This window comes from Protopterus annectens, chromosome 11.part0, assembly GCF_019279795.1.
Source record: "Protopterus annectens isolate FY-2018-M chromosome 11.part0, PAN1.0, whole genome shotgun sequence".
NCBI lineage: Eukaryota > Metazoa > Chordata > Ceratodontiformes > Protopteridae > Protopterus > Protopterus annectens.
In genome coordinates, this window is record NC_056745.1 from 1,025,048,795 (window position 1) to 1,025,075,097 (window position 26,303).

At 41.9% G+C, this 26,303-nt stretch overlaps 1 protein-coding gene across 1 annotated transcript in view; it reads left to right on the plus strand.

Moving 5' to 3' along the window:
* The window catches only part of CERK (ceramide kinase), a 606,813-nt gene that overhangs the window by 51,793 nt on the left and 528,717 nt on the right, over positions 1 to 26,303 (plus strand). The window contains exon 3 of the mRNA XM_044087264.1: positions 9,632 to 9,754. Within this exon, the coding sequence (XP_043943199.1) occupies positions 9,632 to 9,754 (123 nt within the window). The remainder of the gene's footprint in view (positions 1 to 9,631; positions 9,755 to 26,303) is intronic.

Consider the following 26,303-nt stretch of genomic DNA (forward strand, 5'->3'; position numbering starts at 1 on the left):
CGGAACCTGTTTCTACAGACTATTCCTCGGATGACTCAGATATTTCAGACCCTCAGGAAGGCCCATATTCCCCTTATGAGGATTCTGATGCAGATAACTCCATTCCTTCTGCTTCTCCTCCTGAAGAATTTTCTTTTGGGGAAACCTTACATGCTGAGGGAACACTTTCAATGGCAGGGCCAGGATTTTTCAGATTCAAGGAAAAGGCTAAGGACTTTTTTACACTTATCACAGCATAGGCCTTTAGCCATTCCTCCAGTACTAACAGTTGTTGATGATGCATATAATGATGCCTGTACTGCCCTTGATTCTCTTCCTCCGGCCCCTGCCAAGCCTGACAGATATTACAGGGTCCCGGACACACACTACCATTTGTATAAGGCTCCTATTGCAGATCCTGAAACCATTTCACAGGGCCCTAAAGCTGTGGCAGCTGCCTCTGCCAAAAACCCTCAATCTAGAGCATTAGAGATGGGGTAAAGGTTTATACTTCTGCTACTCTTGGGCCTTAAACTGTCAATTTCACATGATTCAGTACCAGGAATTTTGTTAGACCAGCTAAATAAAACTGTCCTCTCCTGAACCTATAGACCGCAAGTCCCTTCAGGATTTGGTACATAACTCTCAGCAGGTCAGTAACCATTTCTTAAAATGTGGCTATGATGCACTGGAGGCTTCCTTTAGATCAGCTATGACTGGAACAGTGATTCGAAGGCATGCCTGTTTAAAAGAACAATCCTTACCAGATCATGTTAAGTCAAAACTCCTAGATGGTCCTATGGAGAAACAAAGTTTGTTTGGCTCCCCTGCACAGGAGGTTCTAAAGAAAGTGGAAGAAAAAGCAAAATCTGTCCAAACAGTCAAGGATTTCTTACAAGTTCAACCTCCGAGGTTTAGCAGAAATTGGCCCTTTCCAGACACCTCCAGAGCACAGAGAGGCAGAAATAGATGCCCAAGAGGCAGAGGTCAGTCTAGGGGTGCCCAGTGGCAACCTACCAATAAGAGAAGTACTGCCACAGATTCAACTACAACCACTTCCACAGGACAGACACAATGACTTGGCCCTGATTCTGCCTACCAGGGAACAACTGGAAGCACCCTTGGGTGGAAAACTAGCCTTATTTTCCAACAACTGACATTACATTACAGGAGGCAAATGGACTTTACAAACAATAGACAAAGGCTACAGGTTTCACTTCCACACTCTACCAAAAAAGAGAGGAATGCCAAACCTACCATCAAGCCAAAACAGGGCTCTAAGACAAATCAACAACTTACTAAGGATGAGAGCTATAGAAGTATGGAACAAGGCCAAGGATTTTCCTCCAGGCTTTTCCTTGTACCAAGAAAAGAAAATCAATGGAGACCTATTCTCGACTTGTCCGCTCTGAACACATACCTCATTGTTTCAAAATTCAAAATGCTGACCCTCCAGCAACTTCTTCCCATGCTGGGCAAGGAGTCTTGACTGGTGACTCTAGATCTCAAGGAGGCATACCCAGATTGCAAAAGACACCTCAGATTTCTTGCAGGATCAGAGCATTATCAATTCTCAGCATTGCCCTTTGGCTTATCTAAGAGTATTCACAAAATGCCTGGCATCAGTAATTGCTCATTGCAGGCTTCAGGGAATTCAAATTTACCCATACCTGGACGACTGCCTAATACAAGCGGACAACAAGGAAAAATTAACAAAAGATTTGGAAAAGGTCATACAACTGTTGCAAGCCTTGGGATACACAGTCAACATGCAAAAGTCAAGACTAGTGCCATCTCAAAGGATAACATTCTTGGGTGCAGAACTGGATACATCAACTCAGATGGCTTTTCTCACAGAAGAAAAACAAAAGCAACTACCAGTCTATTTCATGACATTAACAACACAAACTCAGCTGGAAAGTCCTGCAAGCCCTGGGTTACATGGCATCCTGCATAATATTGATTCATGCCAGGCTGCATATGAGAAATTGCAATGGTACCTAAGGAATGTATGGTCTCAACACAAGCACAGTCTAGAAGCACAGATTCCAATCATTCCATGCCTGAAGCAAGAATTCCTGTGGTGGGCTCAGGCCTGTCAGTTGAACAGAGGACTGCCTTTCCACAAACCTCATCCAAGCCAGACCATCACCACGGACGCCTCAGACCTAGGCTGGGGGGCACACATGGTGGACAAGTGCATACAAGGCCTATGGACCCAAGACCAGCTGAATCTACACATAAATCTAAAGGAGATGCTGGCAGTGAAACATGCAATCCAGGCATTCCATTCCTTCAACAAGGTCACCTGCTGATAACGGACAATACCACAGTCATGTGGTACATCAACAAACAGGGAGGTACACACTCATATCCTCTATGTCGGATGGCAATGGACCTGTGGAATGTGGCCCTGAATCTCAGCATTCAACTTCAGGCCAGATTTGTACCAGGAAAAGAAAATTCACTAGCAGACACCCTAAGCAGAACTACCACGGATGCTCACGAATGGATGCTGCATCCAGATATCTTCAAAACCATAACAAAGAAATGGGGACTACCAGAGATGGACCTGTTCGCCTCCCCACACAACCACCAATTGAAGAGATTCTGCACAAGAGCATACCACCCACTTGCTTGGAGGGTGGACTCCCTTTCCTTCAGCTGGAAAAACCTGACAGCATATGCATTCCCACCTCTTCCTTTGATGTACAAAGTCCTACTGAAGATCAAAGAGGATCAGCCAAGGGTAATCCTGATAGCTCCAGACTGGCCGAGGCAACATTGGTACCCGCTACTGAGAAGCATGTCTATGGCCTCTACCTCTATGTCCCTTACTTCTAACACAGAACAACTACAAGATCCTACATCCAAACTTGAAAACTACAAGATCCTACATCCAAACTTGAAAACACTGCAGCTAGCTGCTTGGAATATTGCATAAAACAAAATAACCCAGATTTATCTCAGAGGGTTAAGGACATTATCCTGGAGGCTTGCATACCCTCCACAAGGAAAACTTATTCAGCTAAATGGAAAAGATACCTCATTTGGAGTGCAGCAAAGGGAGAAAATGTCTCATTGGCAAACATAGCACACATCCTGGAATACTTAGCAGAACTGTTCCACAATGGCCTGTCCTACTCCTCCATTAAGATTCATGCATCAGCAATTTCAGCAGAATACAACATGGATCCTCCTGTCTTCTCTCATCCTCTACTCAGGCAGTTCTTGAGAGGAATCAAAAATGTAAAGCCTCCAAGGAAACCACCTTTACCTACATGGGATCTCAACTTTGTGTTGGAAAAGTTAACACTTCCCCCTTTTGAACCAGCAGCAACAGCAGACTTACAGTTCTTGTCTTGGAAAACTGCTTTCCTGCTAGCAGTCACTTCAGCAAGAAGGGTATCTGAATTACAGGCATTAATGGCAGTACAGCCCTTCCTTATCTTCCATCAGGATAGAGTGTCTCTGAGAACCAACGTGGTCTCCAGAGTATCATTGAACCAAGCGATTCATTTAAAAGACTGCTGCATACCTTGGATGTGCACAGACAATTACGCTACTATCTGGACAGAACTAAGACCAACAGAAAAACTGACCAACTTCTGGTAGCATATGCAAGAGGAATGCAAGGAAAAGCAATTTCAAAACAGACAATCTCAAAATGGATAGGAAATTGCATTCAATTTTGCTACTCTTTTCATGGAAAGACAACTCCTGAAAATATCAGACCTCATTCCACAAGAGCTACAGCCACCACTACAGCTTTGCATACATTTGCCAAGCATTATAACCTTCCTTTATACTCCAGATCGAGCAGGTTTTGCAACTGCTGTGTTGCAAGGGATCTTGACTACACCATCTTTATCTTAGTGCCTCCTCCCCAGTTTGGCTATGGTATTCTACCCATATGTTAGGACTGCAGATGCATCCTTGAAGGACATAGTACAGTTTTGTACCTACCATAAATGTAGATGTCCGATAGGTATGCCTCTGCATCCTTCCCTCTGTGGTATTCCTAGGTACCTACCCTCTTTTAGCTAGCTGGGGAATTTATTATGGTGTATTTGTTTGTATATATGTATATATATTTATTTTTGCTCTCTACTGTTTGGAATTATTTGCATTTATCCAAATTTAGCCTTCCTAGAGGGCACCTGGCATCTGGGGCAAGAAACACTGAGGAAAATGGCGTCGGCTGATGCCTTTATACCACAGCAGCTATGACATCGGGTGAAGTGCGACATCAGCCGAGGCCAGATGCCTGAGGCAGGACAACCCATATGTTAGGACTGCAGATGCATACCTATCGGACATCTACATTTATGGTAGGTACAAAACTGTACTTTTCCTTCGCTCCATCTCCCTTCTTCTCTTTCTTTACAAAGTTTCATATTGGTATTTACTTTCTACTGGTGGGCTTCTTCCACCAGAACCTGGGTCCCATTTGGGAGCTCCTGACAGGTTAGGGCAAGAAAAACTGATGTAATGGCGTCGGCTGCCTTACTTTATACTGCTGATGGCCTGACATCAGTCCTGAAGCAACAGCAACCAACGCAGAAATACTAAGCCTCTGGTATCCGGGCCGGCCAAGGGCTACCCTGGCAGGGATAACCCAAATGTGATGAGTGCAACAGTGAATACACTCTAACATCTACATTTATGGTAAGTGTATACAACTGTACTTTCCTGGGTCTGTTCTTTATTGTTTACAAAAGTACCTCTTCAGTCATTTGTGATACAGTTCTGGCTAACTAACTTATTCCAGCCAGGTTTGATCATATACTCATGCATGTACAAATGGTAAGTATATGTGTATCTAGGTGGCACATAGATTGTCCAATTTCTGTATAGTTGATATAAGCAAGTTGCCATGGACACTGTAGTACTAAATTACATTTACGCTGTTTGAGTGTAATTTAGCATCAGCAGTAGCTAGAAATATTCAATAATGTAACGTGGAGAAGACTAGCTCTCATTGTCAAAAATATTGTGTATCCATTAGGAAAATTGATTTAAAAACATAAACTTCCCTATGTTAAGGCAATGCAATAATAATAATAAAATCATTACATTATTCCTTCTTACCCACATTCTGTTCCATACAGTGCACCTTTCACATTAATTTGCTCAGGCAATGGTGGGCTGCAAGCAAGCATCTGACTGAAACTGTGGAACATGAATCAAGCATTGTTTTTTAAGTTTTGAATTCCCAAGTCAAATACATGAAATGCTCAGAGATTTGGGGAATCCCATAAGAGTCAGTAGACCCAGAGGCCCCAGCAAAAGTAAGAGAATCTGACTATCTACAGCATTATTAAAGAAATGAGTCAGGTGCCCACAGAATTAATAAGTTTCATGTGGCTTTGTAAACTAAAAAAATCAGAGTACTATGCAGACATCAAACAAAATATCATAAGATAATCTGCTCAGGTAGAAGGCCCAACCTTGAGCAGGAAGTCCTAGCAGCTACAGAATTCCCTTGTGCCAAAAACTGAGTATTGGCTTGGAAACTCTTTTTAGTACATCTTTTAGTTTGTATACTTTGGACGTTTTGATTCATGAAAAGAAAACCGTTCAGAATGATGCATTTCTTTTTCCCTCTGCTTCATCCTTTCTTCCCTGACGCTTGTCACATGGTGAAGTTTTGAGTTAAGACGCCTATTGTAGCAGCCTAAAAGAGCTTAGTTCCTAGTGTTCTTGTTCCCAGTAGTGGAAGATCTTTTAGGAGATTTTATCTTGTTTTATAACATGGAGAATTTTTGAAAATGTAAACTCTACCTCAAGACTTGCATTCTACAGTAGATCTGATCCTCTTTGTTGGGCTGGGTTGCTTGTGTGGGTATTAGAAGTACTTGAAGTTTATCTCATACTCTTCAGGTCCACATATAGTGTAATGGTAAGGCAGTTCTTTGTTTGGGTCAGCAGATTACACCTTAAGCTCTTGTTGGATGGCTTACTTTACTTCAGAAATCTCTCTGAATTTATTGGAGGTGTGCCACTGTTAAGCCCTATGTCGCAATACTCTGTTTTTCCTGACATTTGTAAGGGAAGTATAGTGCCTCAGTTTAAGACTGTTCATTTAGACAATACAGCCGAGATACATGGATAAGAAACCATTTTCCTCAATGTCTCATTTGCTCTTGACAGGGAAAGTAAGCCAGTAGCCAAGTCAAGCCAAGCCACTTCCATTATTTTCTTATATTAGGATTTCGGATGACATCTTTCCAGTACAGTGTGACATCATTGCATTTATGAGCTGGCTGTGATTGTAGTGCCTTTGTTAGGAACAAAAAACAAACTGCACAACATAAAAATTCATTATTTAACTTCTATGAACTAGAGCTTCAGCATTCACCTTCAGAGTTCCTAAAGACTGATACAGTACAGTTTAAAGAGAAACAACCAACCAGACAGGTCTCGTCATAGTTATTTAAACAGTCAATTTAATTAATTAGATTTAATTAATTAATTAAACATTTATGTAAAACAGTTATTAGAAAGTTTCATACAGGAATTCCCCTAGCCTAGGGTCAGAAAAAGTTATTTTTCAAGGCAGGATACACCACAGTTAAAACGTAAAGGGTGTATTATTTGTAAATCTTGGATCACAGGTCAGGAACTTGTGTTAATAATGTATTTCTTGTTTATTGTAAGAGTAAGAACTGCTACCAAGAAGCAGTGGTGGGTGTATGGATTGTTTTGTTGTTGTGAGTGCTATATAGGTCAAACAAAATGCTGGTTATAAAAAGGATCCAAGAGCATGTTAGGAATATAAAAATAGTGGTTACTAGTCCTATAGTAGCATATTTTGATAGTGTATACCAGAGGCAAGATTTAAACTTAACATATGCAATATTATATATATGGCCTAATCCAGATTTATTTTTAAATGTTTCAGAAGTTTTGTTAAAAAGGGAAACATGGTTTATTTATACATACAAAACATTAAAGGCAGGAGGTTTAAAGAATGAATTATGTACAAAATATTTGTTGTAGTAATTTATCGTGGTCTTTAGTAATAGTTTTAAAGAAAAATAAAGAGTGTTTATGTTGCTCTGTTTGTTTTTGCAATATAGGGCCAGATTCCAAAACAGTTACTCTCAGTGAAGTGTGCCTTGGTTCAGAAAGACTTGCTGTCAGTGTAAGTGACTTAATATGGTGCAAGGCCCAACTATAAACAGGCTTACAACAGAGGCTAGATTCCAAAAGACCAGCTTTCAGCATGCTGTCAGTGTAAATAATCACTTACACTGAGAGCAAGTCTTTTGGAATTAGGCCCATCATATTTAAATGTTTTAAATTCGAAAATTATTGGCAGATTAGCTGAATGGGTAAAGAGTTGTAGGATCTTCTATAACTATAGCAGTTTGGTAAGATCTAATTTAGTAAAAAAAGCATCCATATATTTTTCCTTCTTTGACCTTACTTTAGGTTTTCATAAGCCTGACTAGCACTCAGCTGATTGATTACATAGCTGCTTCGTGTGACACAGGTGCAGTTAGACAAGCGTAGTCACTTGAGGTAGTTTCTTGAGTACTGTTGCTCCTATGTTATTGGAGTGATAACACTGTTGCTTGAACTGTTTTAATGTCTTTGGGCACACAACCTTTAGAGAAAGTATGAGTTTTTCATTGCCTGACGCTAATTGCTGTTTATCTGCTGACCTTTAAAAGAGAATAAAAAGTTGTTGTAGTTGGTTGTGTCTTTCGGCTTTTCCCGGTTAGGGGTTGCCACAGCGGTACTCTGCTCCGCTAATGATTGGTAGTTGATTTTTACGTGCCGAGTTACCAGCCCTGATGCACAACCTTCAACGAAGGCACGCCCATTCACGCATGTCTCCACACAGAAGACGCTCTAGCTGAGAATCGAACCAGACAGTGTCTTACTGTGAGGCGACCATGCTACCGCAGCACCACCACCGCGGGCTAAAAGAGAATAAAAAGTAAATAGTGTATTTGTTGGTCCATCCCCCCGCCCGCAAAAAAAAAGTTTTTTGTTACATGTACTGTTTATAATTGTGCAAACTTATTCACATCTTTTTTTTATATTTTTTTTGGTCCCCTCAGGCCTCATCATACTGGGTCTACCAACCATTCTGTTAGCCCCCCCACACTGTTCCATCATTTGCTGGGGTGGTCATAGATCCAAGGCTGTTTTAGGAGCTCAGACTTCTGTGCTTCGTCGGGGGTGTGCATTTCTTTTTATATGATCTACTCACTTTCCGTTTCCCGCCTTCCCCCATGCTCATCAGTTATGTCTGAGGGCAACTCCCCTCTATGGATAATGCCTTCCCTTGGGGAGCAGCATCAGTTGCCTTCCTACTAAGGGCAGGCATGTCCATCCCTCCCTGTCGCTCAGTCTTCTGAGCCACTGCTCAAACCCTGGTTGCCTGGACCATAGTTAAGGCTTTATCCCCACGATGCCACTGTAGCGGCATTAATATATATTCCTTAAGCACTCGAGCACTTAAGCTTTCAGTTAAAAGCATCATATAATGGGCAGTTGGGATGTGGCCTAGATAGTATCCAGGACTTGTACTGGATTCTGATTACCATTTATATTTTCATTTCCCTGGAGTTAAAAGCCTTTCTTTCTTCTTGGTTATGCTTTGGAAGGCAGTTGTCTTTGTTTGTGCTTCTGGATGGGAGATGGAGTGACTTGTGGGTTGCTGAATCCCCCGATTGACCTTTTCCTGCATAAAGCAATAAAATGATAGTGTGATCTACTGAATGAAATCCAGTTGATGATAAATTCATGCTAAAGACCAGTAATACAACAAGAGGCTAGAGGAAATTCTGACTAAGATACATGAAAGAAACATTTGTCTTCCGGAAGGTGTAAGGAAATGTCATATATTCTGCTGTTATATGCTTGTTATGGTTCTTTTTGTAACTGTCCTGAGCAGTCAGAATATATGTGTGGACAGGCATTTTGCGATTTTAATTGCATAATTATTAGATCTTTAGTTTGGTTTGCATCAGATAATCTGAAGTGAAAAAGTCAAGTGCCATGTTGACTAACAAAGTAAACTGAAATAGCATTTGACCTAGAAAAATAAAAAGAAATAGAAAAATGCTTTGAGGTAGGGGGCAGTCCCAGCCCCCATTCTGTCCATGTAATATAATCATGTCCAAAGTTACTGCTTTGTACAAGAATGAGATTTTTTTTTGATGAAGTGAACTCAGGGAAGTATGTTTTTTCTAAGGTAATAACCATAAATTATTATTTGACAAACTGTTTTACTAAAATATGCTACTGGCTTTTATTTTGTGTGTATTATACAGTGTTCATACAAGTGCAAGAAGTATGCTAAATCATATGCACTTCTGGTCCAAAAACTGAAAAAATTAAGTTGACGGGTAAACAAACTGATGAAAATGTTGCCAAAACAGTATTTTCCAAATGTGTTTAGTTTTTCATTTTGTATTGGTTATGAAAATACAGCAGGTCAATGTAATACATTTAAAAAAGTAGCTTTTATGAACTAGAGTGGATTTATCATGTTAATTGCTTATTCAGTTTATTTGTATCCAGATTAAAGTAACCACATCTGTTAACCATGCATATTCGGGTAGTAATGGTTTTGCAAGAATATGCAAAAAATCAGATGCCTAGAATTTGTAAAATCTTTTCCTTATCTTCACAGTGTATTTTGTGAGAAGGGCACGACAGCACCGCTGGCGGTGCAGTGAAGTAAAGTTTTGTAGCAACAATGAACAACTGTGCAACCAGTGGGTGCAAGCACTTAGAGAGCAACTTGACAAGCAGAGTAAGTGTTTCTTACCTCACATAATGGCTTTTCAATACTTACAGATGGTCTTTTCTTGTGTTTTACTTCAACCAGAGGTGATCTTGGGCACTTAGACCTCAATTTTACCACAAATGTGTCCTACAAAGTGTATGATTGTAAATGACACTTGAAAAGCACTCCTTTACACTCATCGTTCAAAATATGAAGTCCAAAGTTATAGTTATAATTCTTAAAGAAATGCTTTTAATCCTGTTTTTACAACCATCTGCTCTCCTAGCCACTATGTAGAGACACATTCACATGAACAACTAATTTAAATTAGATTTTTATGTAGTTTATTTCAGCTAACGTCTTATCTTCTAGACTTGCAACTTTCTGCTTGTAGCAAAAGTCTTTTGTTATGGAAGTGTTTGTGGTCTGACATTTACGATATACGTTATTCTGCTAGATCAAACATTTGGTGGAATGACCTTTTCATATTATTGTACCAGATATGGTACAGTTTGGAAAGAATATGTGCTTTGCAAACTATTGCTTATATAAGCCAGATAGAGGTATAAGGTTATATCTTTGTTCTTCCAGTGGTCTGATACTGGAGAGCTGGGGAGTTGTCCTTTTGAATGCAGAATTTTTTCAAAACTTGATAACATATTGACCCTTAAATTTTGGTACCGTCTGTTTTCAGATATTTTTTCCACTTCACATGTATCACACATTTGACTTCTTCAGAAAGCCTTCTTTGTCTGGTGCATGCTCTTATGAATTTCTCGTTGGATTACTGTAGTGATCTGTGTGTAATGTTTCAGGATGGGGTTGACCGAATATTTGTTCCAGGTAACAGGTGGAGCTATGTGGATCTTGACATGGCAGTTACCCCTTGCAGACTACATCTGTATGCCAGCATGGGATTGCTCTTTGTTCATACTTGACATATTTTTGTTGGAGCTCTTGAATTTGCTTTACTCTGTGGTAAGGTGCCCTTGCCTCCTGTATGAGTTAAAACTCTGAGGATCCAGCTCACTTAACACAACTGGTTGAGAAATGAATCTGTCTGAATATTAAATGTAAGCTTTTTTTGCAGGGTGGCAAACCCTGCACTTCAAGTTTATGTATACAAATTCCATGGTTACACAACCATAAGGAAGGCAGAACTCTCCTAAAAGAAAGGAATCACCATCAGGACACACTATGGCAAACAGCTATTGGGAAATGCATCTTCACTGTGGTGGTCTCATTCAGTTTACACTCTGCAAGTTGTAGAAAAGCCATATACGCCCATTACCTCACTAGTTTAAGGGCAACCTCTTGGGAACATAAATAAAGCCTTGACTTGTCTTGATTTGATCTTTGGTGTTTGTTAGAGTGAATGTTGCTGTAAATTTGTTTTTGTTTTTTATGTATGTTATCTGTATTTATTGAAATGTTTGTTTACCTTTATGATTGCATTATGTGCTTTAATGCACTAGTTGATAATTTTAAGTAAACAATGAGTAACTGCTTACTATCTGCATGCAATTATACCCATAATCTATGTTGCTGAAATACTGAGCTTTGGTGAACTGGTTAACATTTTGTTTCTCACCATTCAAGATAATGTTTTCATGCTGGTGTTTGGTCTGGCTTCTCTGTATGCAGTCATAGACCAGCTAATCTATTTCTACTGCAGCATACAAGGGTTTGTAATCACTATTGATCACATGTTATGTCATACATTGGCACTGTGGGATTGCTCTTTTTGGGAAGATTTATTTTCCTCACTGTTGCATAATTCTGGAGTTGGTAAATGTAAGAGATGTAGTGTACTTGCCTTCAATGCGGGGTTTGCAAAAGGCTTTTCTCCCTGCATAAATGTTTATTTTGATCTGTGCAGTAGGAGTTTTGTGTATTGTGTCCTCTATTGGTTTGAGTTGAACATTTTTTCAAGCAGTAATGTCTGGATCTTTCACGGAGATGCTATTCATCATGCCCAGGCACTTCAAGGCAATCCGGCATTTCAGCAAAAGGAAAAGGATAGGTTCCCTGAGACTGACTTGTCAATGCTTGTTCTGAGACCTTCTGAGTTCTACATTTGAGCCTGGCCATTACACAACACAGGGAATTTCATATTACATTTCCTACTACAAAAGATGTATCCATTGTACACCTGTATTCCATTTTACTGCTACTCAATACCATGTAGCATGGTAGACTGCTTGTTGCACTGCCAAAGGTGTTTATTAATTCGGGTCTATATTGGAACTGCGAAAGCCCTAGTCACCGAATACATAAACACTGACACATATTCCGTGAACTGGGAATACACCGAACACCCAAAACTGTGAAATTCAAAAACTCGAACCGTCATAGTTGTCCCAAACCACTACACGCTACATAATACCTACCCAAACAAAATAAGTAAACCACATACATATACTAACCAAAACCTTACTTCTAACCCTAAACTAAACCCTACTTCTAACCCTAAACTAAATCTTGCATATACAGCCATGTATGCACTTGCCTTAATCCGCACCCTAACCCTAAGGTCCGTAACTATCTCACACTTACTTTAAGAAGCTATACCCAAACAAAATAAATAATCCACACACATACACTTAACAAAACCCTACTTCCAACCCTATACTAAATCTGACATACATTACCATCTATGCACTTACCTTAACCCGCTCCCTAACCCTAAGGTCCATAACTATCTCACACTTACCTTACGAATCTATACCACAGAAGGCCAACCATGACGATTCGACATTTCAGATTTTGCGCTTCAGGACAGTCGATGTTTTCGCGGTTCGATAAAGATATGTTGGCATTTACGTATTCGGGTAAGTGGACTTTTGAGGTTCTAATAGAGAACCGATTAATTCAGCTCAGTGGTTACGTTGTTTATTTGGTTGTTAGTGCTCTGTAGATAAGAGCAGAATCCTATACATCTCCTACCTCATACAGTACATGGGATAAGACAGCATGTTCTGTATTGTTCACTTCATCAGCTGACATCATTCATGCTTTATACTTCATTCTTTATGCTTTGTGTTTGTTCTGCAAAACTGTACACACTATATGCATATAGTCACCACAGGCACAAGGATCAAAATATTTTCTAATGCAGTTTCATAAAGCCATTCTTAGCTACATTTTTGTGGCTTCCTCCCCTACCACAGGCTACCCCTTGTTAGAGGATTTATATCTAGGGTTCTGATGTTCGACCGTTCTTCTCAACAGTACAGGTTCACATGATGACTTGGAGTTATGTATCTTATCAGAAAAGGCAGCCAAAAGGCAAGAATGCCTTCTTAGACATGATTTGGGAATATATTTTTTTCATTTCAGAATAATTTCTGAACTGAACTTTGAGTCAGAAGTCCAGAGTTTAATTTAATTCTTTGATGAGGTTATACTGTGGTAAGTTCATCCAAACATTTTCATTTAACAGGCTAGGTTTCCTTTTTAATGCTGTATGGAGGAACCCATAAACTAAACTGTCTCTGAAGTGGCAGTAGAAAGGTTTTGAGGCCAAAGATATTTACTGTCCATTATGGGGACATTGTTGGACTGCCTTAAGTTGGTTAGGCAAATATAACCCATATCTAAACTCCAGACTCCATTTTGGAGTTTGTATCTGCCAGGGTTTCATAACCACATAGTGACCTTATAAGAAGATTTGTGCCAAACATCACAATCCAGGCAGTCGTACTTGACAGAAGATGATCTTACTTTGAAAAATCTGACACACTGGATTAAATATATTTCCTCTTTTTTAATTTCTCCAAATGTTTTGGGTTTCTAATACCATGACAGGAATGGACTCTATTCCTAAGTCAAAGTACAATTAAAGTTCATGAAATTAGTATTGTTTCACGTTTTGATTTCCTCTGTTTCTTCCTTCCTTTGTTTTTTCTCTTATGTTTTCTTCCAGCTGTTATTTAAAATGTCAATCATCCACAGTCTGGACTTTGTTTCTTTGCACCCTTGTACCACATTCATACACTTGGGTCAAAGGCATGACTGCCCTGTTGTCTCCCACTTTTTCCTAACCTGTTACCAGTTCAGTGGTCTGCCTAACATGTGGCACTCTGTGGCACTGGAGAGTTTATTGTCCACTGGCCTATGTGTGCGGAGTCTACAAGTGTACCTGCATCTACCTCTGCCTAGATTAGGATGACTACAGACTGTTTTTCAGTGGGATTGGATCGCTGTCACCACTGTCAGAATTTCATCCCTATTGGTCCATTGATGTCAACAAGAGAAATTAATGGCACTTAACAGTAAGCACTAAATACGCTACAAATTACTACAGCACTCAACCTTCCTCATTACTTGGAGGAAAACAGTTTTTGTACTTACTTTCCTCACTTGCTTAGAGAAAAACAGCTCTTGTACTCACTTTCCTCACTTGTCTAGAGGAAAATAGTTTTTTATTCAGGCATGTCCAAGGGTCAGCTCCCAGTGTTCTCTCCTGTCTATCTGATGAATCTGAGCATCTTGGGGCAATGTAGCAATTGCCTCATGTACACAGACAACCCTCTCCTCATACCACCCAACATCACAACTTGTGAGAGATGGACTTATTCAGCCAAACTGGAGATAAAGCTCTCTCCAACCAAGACTGAACTTGACAGTCAAGAGGAGAAGGTAAACACTTGCACCACACCACACACATCACATAGTCCCACTCAACCTACACTACCAAAATCCACACATAGAAACACAAAAACATTCACGGAGGCTCTCAGTAATAATCTGCTCAAGCAACGGAGACTTCCAAAGCAGAAACGCAAGCAACCTCCACCCCCCAACATAACCCAAATGTCACATAGCCCACAGACTCAGTGTGCCACTCAACCACAACCCATAAGGCAAAACAATGTACCGAACACACTAGTCATAGATGACTCTATAGTCAGGCACACTGATTTCCCACTCACCAGGCTAAGTAAGGAGAAGGTTACTGTCAGCTGCCTGTCGGGTGCCAGGATCCGCCACATAACCCACGCAGTCAGGTTGCTCCACAACAAGTACAAATATGACCTGTCATTGTCCATGTTGGTGTGAATGACCTGAGACGTACGTCCCTGGACTACATGAAAAGAGACATGGAAGAGCTCTCTGATCTTGTAGCCCAGGTAGGTATGACCCTAGCCCTGAGTAGCATCCTGCCATCGCCCAGAATGATACTGCAGTACAAAGACAAAATTATTGACTTCAACAATTGGCTAAGCGTCTGGTGTCATTCTAAAAGGATCCAGTATCTGTCTGCCTGGGACAACATGGTCGACAGACCACGATGCTTTGCCAAAGATGGCCTGTACCTGTCACCCTTGGGATTCCGGATACTGGCTAAGGCTCTTGCCACCCCTATAGTGCCTTTTTAGTTGAGGTTCAAATGACAAATTCATCGCCATAACAGGAACAGGCAAGCAAAAACTGAGGGTAATGGTACTCAATGCTAGAAGTCTAAATCTCAAAATGCACTCCCTCGAGGCACTCCTTAAAATGAAGAACATCAATATTTGTGCAGTGACTGAGACCTGGTTCAAGGCTCCAGAGAGCTCCCCTGCATTACCAGGCTATAACTCACATCACACTTTTCGGCCATCTAACCTGGACTGGAACACCAAAGGCGGAGGTGTGTCCATATTAATTAAGGATATCCACGCCTCCAGGCTAGTTGCTCAGCATAATGCATCCGAGGTTATCCAAGTGCACCTAACTCTGGGCAAAACTGCAATCCAAATTGTAGCTTGCTACAGATCCCCCACCATGTCCCAGGATTCCCACTCCTCTTTTCTTGATATACTGGAAAGTATTAGGATTCATCCAAACACCCTAATAATGGGCGATTTCAACTACCCCACCATTAACTTGGAAAACTACTCCTGTACCAACTCCTTAGCTCAACGCTTTCTGGAATTCATAAATTCCAGTGCCCTGGATCAACTTATCCACACCCCCACTAGGGGCAACAATATCCTAGACCTAGTCATTGCCAACATGAGTGACCGGTGTTCCACATGTGAAGTCAACTCCTCATTGGTAATATCTGACCATAAGCTGAACACCATAGATATCCACATCCCGCCCCCACCCCCACCTCCATTAAGGAAACCACAGTAAAACATTTCTCCAAAGCCAACTTCATGCTTCTTAAGACAGAAGTGGCAAACTTCATGACACCCATGCAGATGGACAATACAGGTACAACTGCTGAATCCTACACAAATGCACTCTATAAGCACTTATACGAGTGCATGGATCGCGCTATCCCAAACAGAACCAAGATGCTATCCTCCAAAAAAAAAGAAGCCAATCTGGTTGTCCCCTGCCATAAACAAACTCTACAACAGAAGGAAGAAACTGTTGCAAAAGAGAGTAAAATCACATGAGTGGAGGAGCTGCCTCCGTAAGAAGCTGAGATCCCTTATAAGATCCTCCAAAGCTAGCTACGAAAACAAAACCGGCACTGATTCTAGGGACAACCACAAAGCATTCTATAGCTATGTCAAGAATCTAAGTGGCAACACCCAGATCTGCTCTGAGTTTTAGAGCACAACGGCATGAAAATTACAGAACCAGCTGATATTGCCAACATCCTGGCAGATAGGTTCAGTGCTAACTTTACCCCGCTCTCACCCCCTAAAGGGCCCATATCTATACAGGAAGAATGCAGAGTCCCTGTAATCACAACTACACATGTAAAAGCTGCACTCTTTTTAAAGCCAAAAGCACAGCATCCATGGGACCGGACAACATCCCAGGCTGTTTTTACAGGAACTTCAGAATGAACTGGCTCCCCACCTAAGTACCATGTTCAATCATAGCTTCACATCAGGCTTTGTGCCCACTGAATGGCACACAGCAACAGTTATCCCACTCCACAAAGGGGGAACTACCACTGATCCTGGGAACTATCGCCCTATTATCCTGATGAGCCTAGTCTGTAAGGCCATGGAACGTATCATCATGGAACTCATAAACAAAGACATTCGTAACCTCCAATCTCTTGACCCCACCTAGTTCAGATTTGTGAAAGGCAGATCATGCCTCTTGAACCTGATTGACTTCTTTGAGGCAGTCACCAAAGCCGTAGACGGGGGTAAGATGGTTCACACAGCCTATCTTGACCTTGCCAAGGCTTTCAACACCATTCCCCCATTCTGGAATTATAGCTAAACTCACTAAACTAGGTATAAATCCCTACATCACAAGGTGGGTTGCCAACTGGCTCACTGACAGAACCCATAGTGTAAAAGTTGCAGACTCCAAATCTGACTTCAAACCAGTGACAAGTGGAGTACCACAGGGTTCAGTCCTGGGACCTCCCCTGTTTGGTATCTACTTCTCTGAAGTGCAGGCTAACACAGAAGGTCTTTGGCTAACCAAGTTTGCATGACTGCAAACTAGGAGCTGTATTCATCTTTGACATTTCTGTTTCCTACATGAGATTTCAACAGCCTTCAAAAGTCGTGCTTGAAGGAAGACAAGTGAATACCTGAGAACACACTTCATTAGTTAATTGTGATACTGGCAGCATGTTTTATATGGCCTCTTGTCCCCTAATACCACCTTTGCCTGACATTTTCTCATCTTACACACTTTGTACTTTGTTCTTCCAGTTTGTGGATTGCTCGGCTTCTGCTACCAACTTGGGAAGGGTACAAGTGTGCTAGAAGTGCTGACTGGTGTGATCATTTCCATTTGTTTTGTAGGTCATTGCAGACCCTCTGAATTTTAACGTCCTGTGTACTTGAGCCATACTTTGATAATTGAGTGTTCTGTACTTTTGACAAGAGTATGTACTCGTGCCTTATAGGCTTTTGTCTACTTGTTTCATATGTCCCATCTCAGACTTCTGTGTTTGAGTAAGGCTTATAATTCACAAAGATAAGTATGAATCTGTAGAGAAATTGTTTAGCAGTATGTGTGTGGGGTGCCAGGTCCTATGGTTGCAGACAGGTAAAGCCTGTACTGTACTTCATATGACCCATGTTCAGCTAGCAGTAGTAGTACTAAAGTCCTTTATCTCCCGAGGGGAACTTTGAGCAGCCATCTGTCCCTGGAGGAGTGGTTCCATCCCAGAAGTTAGTAGTTTAAAAACCGCGTTTGCATGGTTTTGTGCGTCGGGCAGCATCGGTTAGCTAGGGTTAAATTCCTGGCTCCACTAAGTCTCCTCTTCAGTTTTTCACTTGAAACTAGTCTAACGCTCAACCTAAGCACTCAAAAAGCATCCTACAGCCCAGCACTTGCTCATACCTAATAGCAAGCACTAATATACCCCGACACTTGACTGCTCAGCAGGGCAAGGCTCTTTATCCACCCCTCACCAACCAAACGCAGCTCACCCTGCTATTCAGGCATGACCAAAAGGCAACTTCAGGTGTACTCTCCAATCCAGCTGGTGAATCTGGGTATCCTGAGGCAATGTTACAACTGCCCCATGTACACAGACTGCCCTCTCCTCCTACCATAAAACACTAAAATATGCCAGAGATGCAATTATACAGCCAAACTGGAGGCTAAGGTCTCTCCATCCAAGACTGGAACAGACTGTCATGAGGAGAAGGTTAGCACTTGCACCACACCTTCAGCCTCATGTAGACCTACTAAACCAGCACTGGCAAAAAATACATATAAATACACAAAATCATACTCGGAGGCTCTAAATAAAAACCTGCAAAAGCATCAGAGAGCTCCACAGAACCTGCACCTCCTGTCACAAACCAGACAGCACATAAAACACAAAATCAATGTGCCACACAGTCACAGCCCTTAAGGCGAAATAACATACCTAACACACTAGTAATAGGTGACTCAATAGTCAGGCACACTGACGCCCCACTCACTAGGCTGGACAAGGAGAAGGTTACTGTTAGCTGCCTATCGGGAGCCAGAATCCACCACATAACACAAGCACTCAGGTCACTCCAGAACAAGAACAAATATGACTCTGTCATTGTTCATGTTGGTGTGAATGACCTGAGACGTGCCTCCCTGGACTACATGAAAAGAGACATGGAAGAGCTCTCTGATCATGTAGCCCAGGCAGGTATGACGCTGACCCCGAGTAGCATCCTGCCCTCACTAAGAATGATACTTCAGTATAAAGAAAAAATTATAAATTTCAACAACTGGCTAAGCTTCTGGTGTCATTCAAAGGGGATCCAGTGTCTGTCAGCCTGGGATGACATGCTCGACAAGCCGCGTTGCTTCGCAAGAGACAGCTTGCACGTGTCACCCCTTGGCTTTCAAATACTGGCCAAGGCTCTTGCTGCTCCATATTGCCTTTTTTAGGCAAGGCTCAAAATTCAAACCCACCACTGTAAACAGCACAAGTAAAAAAAATGAAGGTTATGCTACTCAACACCAAGAGTTTAAATCTCAAAATGCATGCGCTCGAAGCACTCCTAAGTATGGAGAACATCGACATCTGTGCAGTAACCGAAACCAGGTTCAAGGCTCCAGAGAGCACTCCAGCACTACTGGGCTACAACTCCTTCCACACATTTCGGCCAAAGAACACGGACCGAAACACAAAAGGAAGGGGGTGCATCCATATACATAAAGGATACTCACACCTCCAGGTTAGTGGCGCAGCATAGCATGATACCTCTGAGATCATCCATGTGCAACTAACATCGGGCAAATCTGCAGTGCAAATTTTGGCCTGCTACAGATCACCCTCCATGACCCAGGACCACCACTCCACCTTTCTGGAGACACTGGAAAACATGAAGGTCCTACCGAACACCCTGATATTGGGCGATTTCAATTAACCTACCATTAACTGGGAAAACTGCTTGAGTACAAACTCCCAGGCTCAGCGCTTCCTGGAATTTATCAACTCAAATGCCCTGGATCAGCTGGTAAACTCCCCTACCAGAGGCCACAACATATTGGACCTGGTCATCACCAACATGGGCGACAGGTGTTCCATACCGGAGGTCAACCCGTCACTGGTTAGATCAGACCATAAACTAATCACCCTGGATGTCCAGACCATAAACTAATCACCCTGGATGTCCACACCCCACCACCACTCCCAACCAAGGAAACTACAGTAAAAAACTTTTCTAAAGGAAACTTCACCTTACTTAAGGCAGAGGTGGTAAGTTTCATAGCCCCCATGCTAAAGGATAACACTGCCCAAGATGCAGAATCCTTTACAATTGCACTCTATGAGCACCTACAAGGATGCATGGATCGTGCCATTCCTAGCAAAACCAAGACTCACTCCCCTAAGAGAAGGAAACCAGTCTGGTGGACCCCTGCCATAAGCAGGTTATACAACAGGAGGAGGAAACTAGTTCAGAAAAAAAGCAAATCCCAAGAAGGAAAGACATCCCTGATCCGCATCAGTAAGAAACTAAGGTCTCTCATAAAATCATCCAAGGCTAACTTCGAAAAAAAAATAGCCAAGGATTCGAAAGATAACCACAAAGCCTTCTTTAGCTATGTCAAGAATCTAAGTGGCAACTCGCAGATATGCTCTGAGCTAGTGCAAAATAGCACAAAATATATTGAACCTACTGATATTGCCAACATCCTGGCAGATAGATTCAGTGCAAACATCACCTCCCTCTCACCTTCAAAAGGGCCCACAACAATACCGGAAAAGTGTAGTGTCCTGGAAATCACAGAAGCACAGGTGAAAACAGCCCCTTCAAAAGCAAAAAACACAGATCAATGGGGCCAGATGGTGTCCTAGGCTGCGTCTTGCAAGAACTACAGAATGAACTAACGCCCCACCTAAACATGCTGTTTAACCTCAGCCTCTTCATAGGCTACGTGCCCATAGAATGGCGCACAGCAACGGTTATTCTGCTCCACAAAGGAGGGGCCACAACTGACCCTGGTAACTACCGCTCCATAAGCCTGACTAGCCTGGTCTGCAAGGCTATGGAGCGCATCATCATGGAACTCATTAACACATTAATAACTAATTAAGACATTGGGAACCTCCAAACACTTGGCCCGACCCAGTTCGGCTTTAAGGGCAAATCATGCCTACTAAACCTGGTTGACTTCTTCGAGACAGTCACCAAGGCCATAGACGAGGGAAAGGTGGTTCACACAGCCCACCTTGATCTCGCCAAGGTTTTTGACACCATTCCTCACTCGGGTATTCTAGAAAAACTCACCAGCCTGAACATAAACCCTTACGTCACAAGGTGGGTTGCCAGCTGGCCTACAGACAGAACTCGCACGGTAGGAATAGTGGGCTCCAGGTCCGACTCTACAACAGACACAAATGGTGTCCCACAAGGCTCTGTTCTGGGACCCCTACCATTCGGCATATATTTCTCAGAAGTACAGGCAAACACAGGAGGACTATGGCTAACCAAGTTCACTGATGACTGCAAACTGGGAGCCATAATTGACTCTCCAGCTGACACGGACATCCTTCAAAAAGGCCTTACTGAGAAAGACACCTGGTGTCAAAGTCATGGCCTCAAGCTAAATGCCGCAAAATGCATAATTATCCCATTTGGGAAAAACAAAACACCCCGAATTACCACATAGGTGGCAGCCCCCTTAATACAGAAGAGTTAATAAGAGATCTGGGGACCCAGGTAGATAGTAATCTCTCCCTTGACAATCATATTGCCAAAGTAGTTAGGAAATCCTTCTATGTGGCCCATCTAATTACCAAGGGGTTCGCATCTAGAAATAAAGAGGTTGTACTGCCCCTTTACTCATCACTCATCAGACCCATCATAGAGTACAATGCCCCATTTCGGATGTACCTCACAAGACACTTCCAACAACTGGAAAGACCACACCTCACCAAGAGGATTACTGGCCTCAAACATATGCAGCCCGATTGAAAAAACTCCGGCTGTACTCAGTGGCATATCGCTTACTCAGGGGTGATCTCTGCCTGACTTACAAAGCCATGTCCAACTCAGAATTGATGGACGTACTCCACATAAAGAAATCCAAGTCACTGCGAGCCACGAGCTGTAGTGAGCTAAATCTTGCCACAACAATAAATAGAACATGCTGGAGGGATAGATTCCTGTCACAGAGAATCCCCATGCTCTAGAACAAAATTCCTAACTACATTAGGCAGAGCCCTTCACTAACACTCTTCAAGAGAAGCCTTGACGAGTGGATGGGTAACAGAAAATACAGCCCTGGGATCACTTCATTGGCTGTGCTTGACAGAGGCTCAGTTAATTAATCAATGCGGTGGCGAAAGCTGACACACTGTGTCTATGCTTATAAATGCCCTCGGGCAGATAGCCTAGTACCTACCTATGAACCTATAAAGGGACCAGATGGTGAGGATGGGACTGAATGGCCAACACCAGATCATCTATTCCTGGGGGGTGGGGGCTGTTTACTGTTGCAGCTTTAAAACCCTATTGAAAGCTGCACACTGCAAACAGTGTTCTGCTTGGGTGGGAATTTAAGCACATGCAGAAGCAAGCATGCATCTCCCAAGGCAGCAATTCCATAGGTCTCAAGGCTGCTTTGAGATATTGAGGGGTTAGGTCACACTCCATGGCAGAAATATGATGTTGTATCAACATCCTTTATCTCCTCACCTGCCATGGAGCTGAGCCAGGTTGAGACCATGGCTGGCAAAGTTGGGTCTGGTAAACCCAATGTGTACAAGAAGAGGAAAGGAGCTGGTGGCAGCTCATGGTCAGCTGCCAGGAAGGGAGAAGTAGTGTGTATTCTTTCTACATTTGCTGATAATGCAGTGACCAGCACTCCAGTATAGCTTGTATTGCCATATTCTGTGATGTAGTAACTAGCCTCTCCTAAATGCTTCATTTAGGAGTGAGATCATTTTTGTTAGAATATCCCAGGAAAGGATGTCTGTTGTTGTAGAATGCGTGTGTAATACTTACCTTCTAAAAGCTTTCATTAATTTAGCAGAACAAAGTTGACCAAATGCCAGATGCCTGTCAGACACCATTCCTCGCCTCTTCAAGCCCCTTTGCATTCTCTGAAGTTCCTTAAGAGGATTTCTTCACAGTTGCTTCTAAGTAGCAGTACTGATTGATCAATCTACCCCCTCCCCCAAGTCACAGTGGTGGAATGATAGATCTGTGGGCCTGCAGTAGCCTAGACAAACATTACTAAAGACTGGTGAGTTTTGGGCATCCTAAATAGAGACCTTGTTGGGTTTTCCCTGAATCATATCCCTCTAACAGACCATTCATTGCTTGAAGAGTTTGGTAGCAACTACTGCTGCTGCATTCTTTTACTCTTGGCCAAAAAGGTGCACTAAAGGGAGGTACTAAAGACTGCTTTAGGAAAACAGAGTTTATCTTGTTTTTCTAGCCCCCAAGAAGACATAGGAGGAAGAAGGTAAGTATCCAGTCATATTTTTCATTCAGAAAGCTTTACCATTCACATGAGAGCTTTTGGGTGGTGCTTTAAACATGATGGATTCCTTTTGGCTCATCTCTGTCTGAGAGGAGGTGCCTGTTCTTTGCTCTGGGTGGCCAGAGTTTCTGGTACAAGATGTTGCCTTTTTTTTTCTGTGCTTTCAGTGTGTTTACCAAAATGTTGACTGTTACAGTACTTCTTTCTTCTTGAGCAGACCATCTGGATGGCTGTTCACTGGTAACTCCCATATTGTAATTGCTGGTCGTGGTGCTCACCTGGGCATGGTTTTTGGCTGCAGTCATATAAGGTCACATTAGTGTGAAAAAGTCTTTGCAACTTCTGGTGCAATACATTTGTATTGTCACAGTTGTGCATACTGTTCATAGCTATACCTTTCCTCTTTCAAGAGGAATCCTGGAATTCTATTATGTTGACATCATGGGTTATGTCACATAGACTGGTCCATGCAAACTTTCATGGGCTAATGACATTACTGACATATCTGTCATGTAGCAGACAATCCCACCTTTAGCTCCAGTCCTGTGAAGCTCTGTAAAAAGACTTTCTTCCAAGTTATTTACATCCCCTACAATCCATGTTTGTCCCTAGTGTCACAGTGATGGGAAGGCAGATCTCTGGGCTTGCCCAAGACAGTATAAGTATTACCTAGGAGAGATGAGCTGTGGACATCCTGACAAAGTCCTAGGTTGTAGATGTTTGTGTCTCCCCAGCTCACCTCTCTCTGAAAGACCATCTCTTTTGAGAGAATGTGTGTGTGTCTGTCTGTATGTGTGTGTCTGTCTGTATGTGTGTGTCTGTCTGTATGCGTGTGTCTGTCTGTCTGTGTGTGTGTGTCTGTGTGTGTGTATGTGTGTGTCTGTGTGGTACTCTTGTCACTTCTAGCCAAGATAAACAATAAGGACTGTTCGAGTGGTACAAATTACATCCACAGATTTTCCTGCTCCCTAGGAAGTCTGGATATGGGAGGGAGGGCATTTGTCTCTTCATATTTTGATTTGTCTAGATTCATCTTTCACATCAGTCAATATTTGAAGTTTTGAGTGGTTACCTTTTGAGTCCCAATACATTTTCAAGAGAATCATGTTTATTGGCACAATGAATGATGTATCGTGGCACCTCCGAATTTGGGAAGTACACACTAGTTTCCTTGTTTTGGTCTTAGTGGGCAGCATTTCATGGGATGGTCTTGCCATTGTTTGTTTTTCTCTTGTTTTAATCGCTTCAGAGACCCATCAGCATTGCAGCTTTCTTGTGCACCCCTTCATGATAGTTCCTGGTGACTTCCACCTAGTAATTTCTAGTAGTGGATCTCATCCAAACATTGCTTTTAGCTGCAGTGATGTGAGGTCATCATCAATGGGATCATGTCCTTGCTACTTTATTTATTTATTTTTTGGGGGGTCCGTGATGACTGTTAGTCATTGGCCCCCTATGCTGTATATAGCCCGTTTGTTGCCTCTTTGGTAAGATCGGTCTTCAGCACATTCATTCCAGCAAGTTGAGAGCTGATAGTAATACCGTTGTGCAGGCATCCATTTTTTATGCCCTACCCACATTTTCCCATCTCACTCACACCTGTAATATCCAATGGGAGAAGTGCTTTGTAGTTATCCACCCTTCTGTAAGCAACCCAAATAAAGCAGTCTGTCATTTTACAGACAGCACACCTATGTGGTCCTTTTCTCCCACCAGTGGTTTAACCATGCAGGAGTGCCTTGACAAGTACCCAACCAAATGCCTTCCCCAGGAACTGTGAGCTGGTTCAAGCTGCTCACTCCCACCCCAGTATCCTGGGTTCCCTAATGCCCAAGCCACTAGTCAAACTTGAGTTGTATCGGTCCTAGTCAGTCTTTCATTTCTCTGCGCCACAGAGCCAGGGCTTCTTCCTTGCTGCTTTTTGTGCATTGAGTACTCTTTATGGAGCAGTTGTGAGCATTGTTCAGAACTGCAGTTTTCTTGTTTTGAGAGAGGCCCGGGAAATCAAGTGTTGGCCTCATTAGTTTTGTTGCCAGTTCTGATTGCTTATTGCTTGACTCCAGATGACAGTGACACTATTTCTCCTCAGAGCTTCTTGTTTAGGACCCCTTTTTGTTTTCCCTTTGGTTAGAGAGTTTGTGACCTCTGCTTTGGAATCTGATCCCATTTCTGACCTCACATGCAAATCTGAATTGAAGTCATTGCCAGTCTGCAGTTCTCCTGGTCGATGGAGTCTAAGTGCCTGTTTAGCCTTTTTGATGTTTCAAGCTCTGGACATATTTTGAAGTTTGAGTCTGTTCTTGGAAGACCAGTCAGTGGGAGATGTACATCACCTGAGCAAGCAGGAAGGCTCCACCTTCTGCTCCCTTTGTAAAGAAGTAATTCATATCTGGGAATGTTTCTGCCATCTAGGGCATATTTCTTGTCAGAGCCCATATTCAGGGAAATTTGGTATCATGATGGTGCATACCTCTCAACTGTCCAGATTTTCACAAACTGTCCAGATTTTTTTCCTCCTATTTTGGTCCATTTTAATAAAATTGTGGTTTTCTTGCAAATCATTAAAGATTCAAGTCAGAAAATGACAGACATTTGAGTTTCAGAATTCATACCCTTCAGAAAATTCATGCTAATGTAAAACATGTTATGCTATCAAGTTTCTAACAGCAATATTTAACAATTGTCCTTATTTGTGGGCCTGTGTCCCCCCATTATTTATGGCTTTGTCCAGAGCTTTTGCTCTGAGACATTGAGAGGTATGTATGTGATGGTGGTCATTCTTTATTTTTCATGCAGTAACGAGGTGTGTGAATTGGTTCAAGGGTCCTTTATAGGCATGACCAGGGCCATTAGGGGTAGTTATAAATGATAAAGTGCATATGTCATATAACAGTAGCAACATAAATGTCAGTAGATGTTTCATATGCAAAACTAAAATGATATAAATCATGCAACAGTAACTTTGGTTATAAGGAAATAGCAGAACATGAATTATCGCATCATGCTTCATTATTTTGAATGCAGTAGTTGCAGTATTGCATTTTGTGTATGCATGTGCACTCATATATATATATATATATATATATATATATATATATATATATATCTGTATATACACATATGTGTGTGTATATGTGTGTGTATATATATATATTTATATATATATACGTGCAATATACTGTTTGGTAGTAAGCTGAAACATACTTGGAAGCAAGCTTTTTTGTTAGCAAAA